At 36.8% G+C, this 13,001-nt stretch overlaps 1 protein-coding gene across 1 annotated transcript in view; it reads left to right on the forward strand.

Moving 5' to 3' along the window:
- The window catches only part of CNGB3 (cyclic nucleotide gated channel subunit beta 3), a 153,289-nt gene that overhangs the window by 97,535 nt on the left and 42,753 nt on the right, over positions 1–13,001 (forward strand). The window contains exons 10-12 of the mRNA XM_040992883.1: positions 4,321–4,462; positions 7,232–7,391; positions 8,425–8,522. Coding sequence (XP_040848817.1) covers positions 4,321–4,462; positions 7,232–7,391; positions 8,425–8,522 — 400 coding nt within the window. The remainder of the gene's footprint in view (positions 1–4,320; positions 4,463–7,231; positions 7,392–8,424; positions 8,523–13,001) is intronic.

Below are 13,001 nucleotides of genomic sequence, written 5' to 3' on the forward strand. Positions count from 1 at the left end.
TGAACTTTGTTCTAGTGAGAACAATTCTTGCCAGAATAACAATGTCTATTTATTTCAGTAGGCAGCAAGAAGTTATTTTCATTTATATTGAATTGAATGACCTCCTTCTTTTGACCAAATGTTGAAAGGAAATGAAAATATTTAGCTCAAGGGGAAAACACAAATAACTGCTTGAATTATTTAGTACCCAAAAAATGTCCCCCAAAGTACTTTTTCCATTTGCACTCCAATATTATTTATTTTCCCACATAAATTCCCCACGTTCAGGGTTCTGTTGATAAGTTCACATTCCCAATCCCTAGACATAGATCCTTAAAGGAAAAAAGAAGAGAAGCAAGCATGTCCATCATGGGAACCAGTGGCCTTGGACAGGAAAAGAAAGGATAAGAAAGAAATCAGAATTACTGTGACGTAATGCTAAGGAAGTTTAGGCAGTTTGTGAGGAAACATTGGGAAGTATCTATTCAGGGTCCCCAAATTTCTGAGATTAGTCTGTGGCCACAGGAGAGACAGACAAGGAGAAGCACAGAGATAACAAGAATAATCGTTGTTTTATGATGTCTCACAATACCTGGAAGAACATCTTTGGGAGGTAAGAAAAACATAATAAAATTAATGCTTCTGCTGACCAGAAGGAAAATGAAGACCAATTGGCATCATGGAAGGGGAGGGAAAGGAAGAGTTCTTTTTTACTTCAGCTAGTCTGGCTTTGCACAATCCATCACTCCTTCACTTATGCTCATTAGCAAATATAAGTTTGTGTGCGAGTGGGTGTATGAGGAATGATTGATTCTGTGGTACCTGTACTGTACTGGCTGCATTCTTCTCACCTAATGGCCAGTGTTTCCAGTAACAGATCTAAAGATGCGATGAAGCAAGCTGGACAGAAGGAGTTACAAGATCTACATATCAGAATGAGTGCACGGGGCACTTATTAAAGTCCATACTACAGCTAAAGTCACAAAGAACGGCAACATTGAGCATTAGAATGAATTAGGGTTTCTAGAATTTTCATACATGGGTGGCAGGAATTTAAATTATAAAACCATTTTGAGAAAAGATCTGATAGTTCCTTTTAGAACATAGCCCTGCTTACAATTCAAAAATTCTAAGCATGTATCTTTACTGAGGCTCTTTATGCATAATTCTTTGAGAAATTCAGACAACTTCCCCCATTTTCAAATTGTATTATTTGTTATGATTATCATTATTTTTCTTATTGAGATTGCTTCATATATACTCATGGAATAATTACTATTTTCACATTAACTGTTTAAGCTTTATAATTTTTGTAAAAAGGTACATGCAAAAATATGCAATTATTACTGTTGTGTATTGTATAGATAGTACATGTATTAAATCAGCTACACAGAATCTCCTTGAAAGGAACTCTCTGCCTGGGGTAAAGATATTAGAGATGGACACACTTGACTAATTAGCCTAATCCTAGAAAATCAATACAATGCCATCTAATTAAATTACAAATCTTACCTCTGGTTGTGTATGTCTGGGTGTAAGATGTAACTGAGAAAAGAATCCCAAAGTAAACCTCAAAGCAGCAGTGCGTAAAACTTCCAATTAACATAGCAGACTATTTTAACAAAAAAAAAAAATTACAAAGCTAACTCTTGGGATTTGAAAAATCAATGCCAAAGTTTCACATTTGATTGCTATTTTTTTTAACATTCATAAATAAAAATGAGAGCAAATAATTCATATGATGACTTCTGTTACCACCACAGGGATTTTGGAGGGGGCCTAACGGAGCCTACCATGTAGGAAGGCAAGGTGGTTCCTCCCATCTTGATCAGTTTTGGGTGTGATAAGTTCCCTTAATTTAAAGAGATCACGGGTTAGGACCCTGTGATCAATAAATCATGCAGTGGGAAACTCTAAATTAAAATCTGAAAATTTAACACACAATTCATAAAAAAAATTCTGGCCTTGTTCAAGGTGGTTCTCTTTCATATAGAGCTTAATATAATAAGACCAAGGAAGTCTGCAAGAAAGGAGTTACATTGTGGTAATACTTTTATTCTCGTGGCACCATGATCAAACTCTATCAAACATTATATATGGTCCATCTGAAAAAAACCCTCATAAGGGGCTAGCTTCTATAAAAACTGCTCATTTTCTGTGTCTACCTCAGGTATTAGAATAGCTATGCATGACACAACATTCGGATATCCCTTTATAACAACATCAATAGATGCCCCTTATGTGCAAAATTCCTTTAGAGATTCAGTGAAATGCCTGACATAAATCATGTGAGTAAAGCTACTTGAACTATACCAAATATTATAAAACAATGTGAAAAACAATGACTGAACATACAGAGACAATGGAGTGGTAGTACTAAAACCTTCATCCCCGTCTCATTTCGGATTCCAAAACTCCCAGCCAGGCTGAGCTCGATGAATATTATGCGCTTTTCTCCATCTTTTTTATATCCCTTCCTGAACTGAGTTGTAATTATCTTAACCACCCGATTTGCAATTACTCAACTACAGAATCTTTATCAGGTGTAAATGGTCTCTTTCAACACTAAATTTCTAAACAAATAAACTGTTACACACAAAAGTAATTCCCCAATGAAGATGGAGCTCAATTATAATCAATAATATAATAAAATGTTGGTGGAAAAGATAGAGGAAATATTTGCCTGTTCTTTTTTTCCCTTAGAAGGAAAAACTGAACCTAAACTGTAGAATAGTTTTCCATCTACATAAATATACATAAATATATTATTCCCCACGACTCACTAGGGAAGCAATTTAAAGATGGTCTGAAATTCTTTCCTATACTTCTCATTGAGAGGAGAATTCAAATTTCCCTTCCATTAAGTCAAGGTTGGCTTCAATGATTTGCTTAACAAATAGACTGTCACAGGAATAAAACATCGGGATGGGTATTGGTTGTAGTGGTTGCGATTCTCCTTGGGCAGCCCACATCCTATCTGACAGTGTTGTGTTCAACTTCTGGCTCTGCTTCTGATACCAGCTTCCTACAAATGCAATACCTAAGGAGGCCGTAGGTGATGATCCAAGTACTTATGTCCCTGGCGCCCACGTGGGAGACCCAGATTAAATCCTGGTTCCTGCTGTGGCCAATCCTGCTCTTGTACTTTTATCAAAGTTTGAATCAACAGAGACCCCAGACTGTGTGTGTGTATGTGTGTGTGCTCCAGGCTCCTGGTTTTCTCCTAATACAGCACCAGAAATTACAGCTGTTGAGGAAGTGAGACAGAGGTGGATCATTTGGTCTTTGTCCCTGCATTGCTCTCTAGTTCCTTCTTATGAAATAAAATAAATTAGAGAAGAAAGGGAAAAAGAAAAGTAAAGAAGGCTTTAGGGTCAGCATTGTTACAGTGAGCTAAGCCAGTGACTGACTGATATTCCATATGAGCACCTATTCAACTCTCAACTGTTCTATTCTGATCCAGCACATGCTTATCCACCAGGAAAACAGCAAAAGATGGCCTAAGTGCTTCTGTGCCCTGCTACCCACTTGGATGGAATTCCCAGATCCTGACCTCAGAGTGGCCTAGTTCTGACAATTGCAACCATTTGATCTCTCTATCTCGTTCTCTCTCTCTGTAACTCGGTCTTTCAAACCATCAAAAATAAATCTAAACAAGAATACAGAATAACGTATTTTAAGACTTTTGAATTGTAGGAAGCCTGGCAGCTCTTGTCTGGGCTGTAATAGCACTGGTGGAAATCAGTTGTCATGGCTGTTATGTGTGAAGTCTGTCTGCCCTGAGTCTGTCATGCTATGATGAAGCCAAGCTAGCCACATACAGATTCAATGCAGAGGGAGTAGACACCCACATAGCTCAAGCTGTGCCATTTGTCCCAGCTCAGCCCACAAGCCAGACATGTTGAGGGATGTGTTTCAAGTAAGCATAACAGAAAGGAGAACAGTCATGCCAATAGTCAGAATCAAGGCTGCAGCCATTTGTCACAAGCAAGCCTTGCCAGAACTGCCAGTCATTCTAGCCAATCTAGTTCAGGGTTCAGCCATCATAGAACAAACATGAATTCTCTCTACTGCACTTTCACATGTATCTGACTCAAAACTATGAGACTGATAGAGTGGTGGTTGTTTAGACCATTGAATTTTGGAAATCACTAGTAAATGCTTGAGTGTGTTATGTTTACATTAGCTCAGGTGACGACATCTGATATTGCTACTTATTGAAAAAAAATCTTGATCAGGAGTAAATTCCGTAAAATTCAACAAGTAACCTATACTCTAATGTATACTGGTAATCCACTGTTATAAAAAAAAAGCAAAAATGGATATATTCTCTTGTTACAGGTATCTGAGATGTTATTATTGGGCAGTTCGGACTTTGATCACTATCGGGGGACTTCCAGAACCACAAACTACATTTGAAATTAGTTTCCAACTCCTGAATTTTTTTTCTGGAGTTTTTGTATTCTCCAGTTTAATTGGTCAGGTAAGTTGAGTCTAAATCCCCATATACATGATATTTTCATTATGTGCCAAATGTTAGTCATTCACAATGCTGATATTCCATATTAGAATGTTGTATTAACTCCGATTTACTCTATTTGTAATCTAGTTCCTGTAACTATAAAATACTGTAATTGTAATGTCTGGGAAAGCTGTGTTAATAAAAACTAAAATATGGAACTAGTTTGAGAATAAATTCAATTCAAATCTATTTGAATATAAATAGAAAAAAAATCAAATAATTTATCATAAAATCAACATGGGGCATCACATCAGGTTTCATATATTCTCAATTTTGCAGATAATGGAATTTCAATTTAAAGGTATTAAGAGGCAGCCCTAAATCATTGATATAATCTACATATGTGCCTTATGTAATTTATTTAGGTCATGGTCATATGACAAACCCATATAATAATGTTGATAATAACAAAATCTGACATGCACTGAACACTTAATACATGCAAAGTAATTTCACAGGACTAAAAGCTGTATATCACACCAGTTCAATTCTCTTGTTCACCAAAGCATAGTCTTACGAGCAGTAGCAGTACCACTTGAGAAATTCAGAATTCAAGCTCTATTCAGACCTACTGATTCAGAACCTGCATTTTAACAAGATCTTAAGTCATTCATATGCACATGAAAGTTTGACAAATGCTGCTGTATGCACCACACCTGCCTTAAAATTGACTTTGAGATTCTAAGAGGAACAAGAAATATCTCATCACGGAAAACGTGGTACTAGAGCTCAAGAAAAAGATTGAGGCTGGAGATAGTTATTTGGGCCCTAAATTCTCATTATGAATGTGACTCAGAGAACAGACCGAAATCAAAGAGAGCCTAGCACAACATCCCCACTTGTTCAAAAGTTCCGTAAATACCACTCATTGACTACACCTGGAAAGATCATTACCTTTTGCTATTCATAGAAACTGACATTTTTTCTTCTTCTCATACCTTCTATGCACTTTCCTTGTGTGAAACACATTGTAGAATATGAGGGGACTATAAAAAGTCTGCACAAATTTTGAGTTAAAAATATTTCTGGATCAAAAAAAAAAGGAAAAAAGAAAGAAATGTCTGCATAGCTTTAGCATAATACACTTTTTTTGCTAAGTTTTTGAAGACCGTTTGTATAAGTTATTTTCAGTTCCTCCATCAACAAAACCCAATATTGCTGAAAGACTGCACACAAACCATTCAGGTGACTAGCATTAAAAATTTGGAAGTTTGGGGCTGGCCTCATGGCTTTATAGTCCAAGTTTCCATCTTTGGTACTGGAATCCCATATGGACGTCAGTTCTTATACAAGCTATTCCAATCCCAACCCAGTACCCTCCTTATGGCCTTGGAAAACAATGGAGGAGAGCTCAAGACCTTGGGCCCCTGCACTCACATAGGAAACCCAGAGGAGAGTCATGGCTCCTGGCTTTGGATTAGCTTAGCCCTGGCCATTGTAGACACTTAGGGAGTGAACCAGCAGCTGAAACATCTCTCTTTCTCTCCTTCTCAATGTAACTCTACCATTCAAATAAAAACAAAATAAAGATTTTTAAAAATTGTGGAGGGGGATGTAATTGTCTTTGGTTCCCAATGTAACCTTCTATTAAATCTCTAAACCCTAAGTATCCTCCTTCTAGACTTAGATGATTGCGTACTTAGGTCATATGCCAAGACAGAATAGAAAAGGGAGATCCAGGAAATGAGTTTGTGGGAAATATCTGGAGGAGCCACAGAATAGTAAATTAGAGACTCAAAACAATACATATTATTGGACTACCTGCACAGCCCTTCAGCAGGTGCAAATGAGAAACAGAACATACTAACTGGTAAAATTAGAAACTGAGGGAAGTATCACAATACCCAGACATCTATGAGTAAGTAGGTTTTTTTACAATCAGAAAAGACTTAGCAGGTGCTAGAAAGAACAAGCAAAGTCTTATGAGTGTGAAAGTGAAGTCCTAGTTTTTCTACCTATTATAAATCCACAGTCAAAGCAAATTTACAACCACTTCACTCTCTCTATGTGAGAGGAAGTCAAGCTATATATCTCTTGTGTGCTGGGACCTTAAAGATCAGCTTTTAACCTAGAGTGGGTTTTTATGGCTGAGTCATAAACATCCAAGAACTAAAACCTGACAGTTGCTTAAGTATTGTCACAGCAGTAGATGATGCCTCAGTAATTTCAACACATTTCAACTTCTGCTGAGTACTATGCCTTAAGCATTATGAGATTTGATTTTCTGTGTCTAAACAACACAAAGGGAAACACAGAGTTTGCAATTTCATGATGAATGGAGTCTGTATTGCCAGTCACACTGGTTAATCTATGAAGGATGCTTTCAGAGTGAGACTCCAGAATGGACTAGCCACTCTGCCAGGTAATTGCTCACTTTCATTGCACATACCTTGCATAAGCATAAGCTGTAAAACTTTGGATATATTAACTTTTCTGCATTAGTATCAAGTTTGTAAAAAAAAAAAAAAAACAATTGTAGGCAGGTAGCTGCATCATATAACCAATTACACTCAAAAATCTCACATGCTAGATTTGATAGTTATTATTCTTTAGGTCAGAGAGAGTATATGATTTTCCCAATATTTTAGAAATGAAATGAATTAAAAATAATATCAATTAGATTAAAATCAGAAATGTGAGGAAGAAAATGCATGATGTAATTCAACTGGATTTTAGCATGTCTTCCAGTTTCTCTGCTGGCTGTTAAAATGACCATATTTGTGGTATTAGATGCGAGATGTAATTGGGGCAGCTACAGCCAATCAAAACAACTTCCGCTCGTCTATGGATGAAACCACTGCCTACATGAACACTTACTCCATTCCTAAAAGTGTGCAGAATCGGGTACGGACATGGTTTGAATATACATGGGATTCTCAAAGAATGCTAGGTAGGTATGAGAGATTACTGATTAAATTCCTAGAAGCTTTGTCGTGTTATGGAAATTATGTAAGATCAAAGTAGAGTTGGATTTGAACACAGAAATTAAGGGAAAAATTAAATGCTCTTTAAGGTATTAATTTAATGCCTCAGAATTTTTTCCCTAAAACATAGAGCCATATTTTATTGGTAAAATAAACCTTGACAGGAAAAACAAAAGGCTAAGTTACATGCATCACCTATTGGAAACCAAATATTACATACTTTTCCTCATATCGCCAAAAATGAATTAGGAAAATTACGTATCACCAATCCCTTAAAGAGACAGGAAAAAAAAAAGCTAAGAAATATGACTAAACACACACAGAGACCATAAGAGGCCTGATTGGAACTTGGACCTACATCTGTTCTGCAAATTCTTGCTCTGAGATATCGTCTGCTTACAAGACTCAATCCAAAAAAGAGCTGCAGTCTTTTGGAGCACAGAGTCGCTTCTGTGAGATCCTTAGTAACTGACATTGTCCACAAGTGGCACTACAGTGTCTGAGTTAAAAAGAGTCCTTCTTAAAGCATATAAAGTCAGTTCAAGAGCATGTGCCAGTTGGCAACAATCAAATTTAATGATTAGTTTCTTACCAAATAATAATAGGATTCAGTGCCACAGAGAAGTAAAAAACAACAACAAATAGTCCATCTCCAAAGCACAAATCACAATGACTTTTTCAAAACATTTCTAAGAACAGAAGGGATCATGTTTAGATTCTCTTCCCCAGTGACCAAACAACAGGACTGTGTCTGATGCACTTACAGCTGCTCCGAACCAATCCCGCTCCAGTGTAAGAGGTAAGTATAGACAAACAGCCCTCAAATCAAGGAAATTCTGTTTTACACAGTGAATGCTACATACTTCCATTTTATTTCAAAATTGAAACAGAACTATAGAAACTTTCTAAAGTTTTCATCTTATACTTAGGTATAAAAAAATACTAAGGGTGTGTCTTAATTATTCTTTGTTGGGGGATGATGTGTTTATCTTCACACAGATGAGTCCGATTTGCTGGAGAACCTGCCAAAAACAATGCAGTTGTCCCTCGCCGTTGACATGAACTTCAGCATCATCAGCAAAGTCGACTTGTTCAAGGCAAGTATGTTGACTACTAAGAGAAAGGCATGATATAATTACTCTGTGAAACTTAAACTTTTGCTTTATATGGAATTGATCATTTTTCCTTTCCTAATATTTTTACAAAGTCCAAAAGAATTTGTGAGAGTCAAATAAATTATAGGTCTCTCTTCTGCAAACAACCTACTTTTTAGAAGACTCTTAACTGGTCAATGAAGATACACTCTTTAGATTTTTTTCTTGCATTAATTTAAATATAATTAAACTGTACAGATTTGTGTCTTTGCAAGTTGGAACATCACCTCGGTTTATGAATATGCTTTAGCATTGCATGACAGATCAAGCTCCAGATTATGTCTAGATTGCCCTGCGCATCAGAGAATCATGCCTAAGCATGACTTCCGTTGCAAACACTTTGCATTCAAACTGGAATGCAAAGATAGACATATTTAAAATTTAAAGGCTTTCATTTTTTCAAAAAGAAATTTTTTAAGCTTTCAGAATGTTTTTGAGTAGCCCCTCTTCTTTATTCATTGCATGCCACATTAATTTTCTCACCTAAGATTTAATTCTTTGTGTCATTCAATGATTCACCTAGTCAGTTTATTCAACAAATACTTGCTAACTCCAAATACATTTTGGACATCATTTTAGCCACTAGGAATACAGCAACTCACAACTAACTTCCACAAGTGGAACTTGAAAGACATAAAATGGGAATTAGAAATAAATGTAGAGCATGTATAGAGACATGATAATGACATGAATAAATGTAAGCAGGTTAAGAAGGATGAGGGGGTAACTGTTGACATATGCCTTGTTAGAGTTATAAGCTAGTTTGGACTATCTAAAATTGGCCAAGTGCAATAAAAATTATGCTTCAACACTATAAACTGCTAAATATAAAAATGAAAATAGACACGAGACAGCTGAATAGCACCCTATAGTCATTTTAAGGTGTGTACCAGCCGGTTGTGTATAAACTAAAATTGAAATGTCAATGAAGTAGTCACAGGATGTGGTTAAGAACTTGCACTTTCTAACATATTGGTCACTCGATAACATCATAATGTTGCAAATTGTTGTTGATGTTATGTTGTGGCTTTTCATTGGAGGGATAATATTATGCCAGCTGTGCTTTCAGACCAGAGATAGTCTCCCCAAGAAACTGTTGAATTTATCTGAACAATAAGATGCTGGACTCTATGCCTGGTACATGCTTGCAATGAAGGAATCATGACTTGATTTGAACTGCAGTACTACAACAAGGTGGAGGAATCCACCATGGGGGTGGGGGGGACAGTATGGGGAGGGGATGGGGAAATCACAGAACCTATGAAACTGTCATAAAATGAAATGAAAATTTAAAAAAAAAGGATGGGGGAGATACAGCCATTTAAACCTCTTTAATGAGGAACATCTAAGTAGAGGATTCTGCAAGCAAGGAGTGAGCTATGCAGGTGGGTGTGAGTGGGAGGTGCATGAATGTTACAGGAGGTTTAATAGGATGAAGCCTGTGCTGAGGGCACATACAAGGAAGCTGAAGCCACTGCAATAGAGGCACAGGGAGCGAAAGGAAGGATAGCCGAGACACAAAATTGGGAGACTGCAGAACAAAGTAAGTTAACTGAGGACCTTACAGGATCCTGCTGTGATATGTAAAGACACTTGAGGCCCAATGCAGACGGTGAGCTCTTTGGAATCAGTGTGACAGAGTCATCCTTCATGCTCCGTGGAGAATAATCTTGAGGAAGCAACGATAGAAGTCAGGCAGATCAAATGTAAATTAACTATCTACAGACAAAATGATGACAACCAGACCCCGTGTAATAAGAGCAGAATTATTGAGGAGGTCCCAAATATTGGGCATATTTAAAGGATGAAGCCAGTTACTGCTCTTTGCGTTCAAGCAGTGACACACAGAGAAGCACCAGGACCTCTGCAGAGATTTAACTCTGAGAAACAATAAGGACAGAAATATCATTTGTAAACAGAAAATTTTAAAGCATAGGTTAAGGAGAACATAAGTCAACTCTTCCTTTTTAGATGTCTCTGTGGTTTAGATGGTGCTGTCCCCTCCAAAATTCATGTTGAAATTCAATCCCCAATGTACCAATCCTAAACGAGGCCTTTCCTTGGGCTCTGCCATCATAAATGTGATTAGCACACCGGTAAACAGGCTTGAACTTGAAAGAATGTTCTTGTGCTGGGTCAGGACACACATTGCTCTCCTCCAAGGATTCCGCAAAGTTGCCATCTTAGAAGACAAGACCAGATGTAAACAACAGGACACCTTTGTTTTTGGACTTCCCAGCCTTAGGAATCATGAGAAACTGATGTTTATTATTTACAGTTATCCAAGCTGTGATATTTGCTTGTAATATGACAAATAGACTAAGATGTATTAGTTAAAGGTAACTTAGACATAGGAGAAAATTTCATCCAAGTAGCTTAGAGCATGAGTTCAGAGAAAAGGTCCTGCTAATGCAATAAACGTGAATCTGTCAGCAGATTGGAGTATTTTAATCTATGGTGTTTAATTTTATCACCGCTAATAAAAGTACAAATGGAAAAGCACAAAGGATATGCCATGAAATACATAAACCATACCAATGGGGACAAAATGGAAAGGTAGAAATATGTGGTAGAATGGCTGGACAGAGTTCCTATCAGTTAGGTTCCAAGAACATTTCTGCAGCCAAGGACCAGGTAGATACTTGGCATCATTTATAGGCTATCCAAAATTAATGACTTAAAAATTAGCTTGCTATAGATCTATTGAATTTCGAGTCCTGCATGTAGTGGGGCCAAATCAAATGATTTCATAGAACTTATACACCCTATAGGCATATAATTACTCACCCCAGGACCAGTGACTCCATAGGGCAGTGCTAAGGATCCTAACATGTTTTGCTTGATCCTGTCATGTTCCAATACGTAGATCAGGACTTTGATGAAGATCTCAGTGGGATGATTTTCAAAATGGCAGATGATACAAAGCAGGAAGGATTGGTTTAAAATCTGCTGATCATAAAATGTAAAGGGAACTGAACACTTTTGAACAATGAAAACAGCCAGAGGTGAACTTTGGCAAGCATAGAACTAACTGTATCCAAAATTAAAATACTACAAATCCATAAAAAGATCAAAGCACACTTAGTTTATAGTGATATATTTTAGACCTGGGAACTTTACCAGGTCTAAATTTACCATATCTAACCCAAAAATTACTCTCAGTCCAAAATTATGTATGAGATTGCCCTAAATCTTAAGATAATATGGTTTTCTTCTTTTTTAAACAACATCTATATTTACATACCACATTGCAAATAAAGTTTTAAGAAGGATCTTGAAAAATTAAGGTATCCTCTAGTTGAATATGTAAAAGTCAGCTGAGTAGTAGGTCAAGAATATAATAATATAATAATCTTATAAATTTATTTCTGATATTTTAAATCACACTGCTAAATGATTCTAGTAGAAAACAGAGATAAAAGCTTTGACTAGAAAGAAGAATAAGAAATGTAGCGGACTAGGAATGTTTTCTTTCTAGGGAAGGTACACAAACAACATTTTGCATTACAACTTGCAAATTACAAATTGCATTTGTCAAAAAGAATCAAATTGATTCTTAAGATCTGTGGATTTCATTGCAGGCAAATTATTCTTCCATCTAAAAAATTAATTCAAGGGCAGTAGAATTTTCATATGCTAACAAATACTACATGGTTAAAGGAATGAAATTCACTCTATTATGCATCAAAATAAGAGCTTATAAACTGTATTTCTAAGCAGTAGACACTTGAACCAGAGTAAAACCTCCTGGGAGAACAAGGTTTGGTCCTTTCTTTGTATCTATAGTTCACAACACGGTTTCTGACACAGTGCAAGAATGTTCTGATCTTCCATCAGAAAGACCATGAAAGGGATTTCTATATAAGTTTCTCTAGATAAATGATTTTCTAAATAAAGTGTATTTTTTAAAGATTTATTTATTTTTGTCAGAAAGTCAGATATACAGAGAAAAGCAGAGACAGAGAGAAAGATATTCTGTCGGTTGATTGATTCCCCAAGCAGCCGCAAAGGCCAGAGTTGAGCCCATCTGAAGCCAGAAGCCTCTTCCGGGTCTCCCACACGGGCACAGGGTCCCAAGGCTTTGGGGAGCTGGATGGGAAGTGGGGCAGTCGGCACACGAGATGGTGCCATATGGGATCCTGGTGTGTGCTAGGAGAGGACTTTAGCCACGAGGCTACTGTTCTGGACCCATAAATCATGTTTTTACCTGACAAAGCAGTTGTACATATTTATGGGGCACAGTGTGACATTTCAGCACATGTATAGATTCAGTAAAATCAGAGCAGGATAATTGTCTTCACCTAAGATCTTCATCATTTCTTTGTATTGAGGGTATTAAAATGCTCCCCACTCGATATTTTGAAATATTTTATGAATGGCTGTTGACTGCAGTCATGATCCTATGCTAAGAACATTAGAATT

This window comes from Ochotona curzoniae, unplaced genomic scaffold (assembly GCF_017591425.1).
Source record: "Ochotona curzoniae isolate NIBS_2020 unplaced genomic scaffold, NIBS_Ocur_1.0 contig_1071, whole genome shotgun sequence".
Lineage (NCBI taxonomy): Eukaryota > Metazoa > Chordata > Mammalia > Lagomorpha > Ochotonidae > Ochotona > Ochotona curzoniae.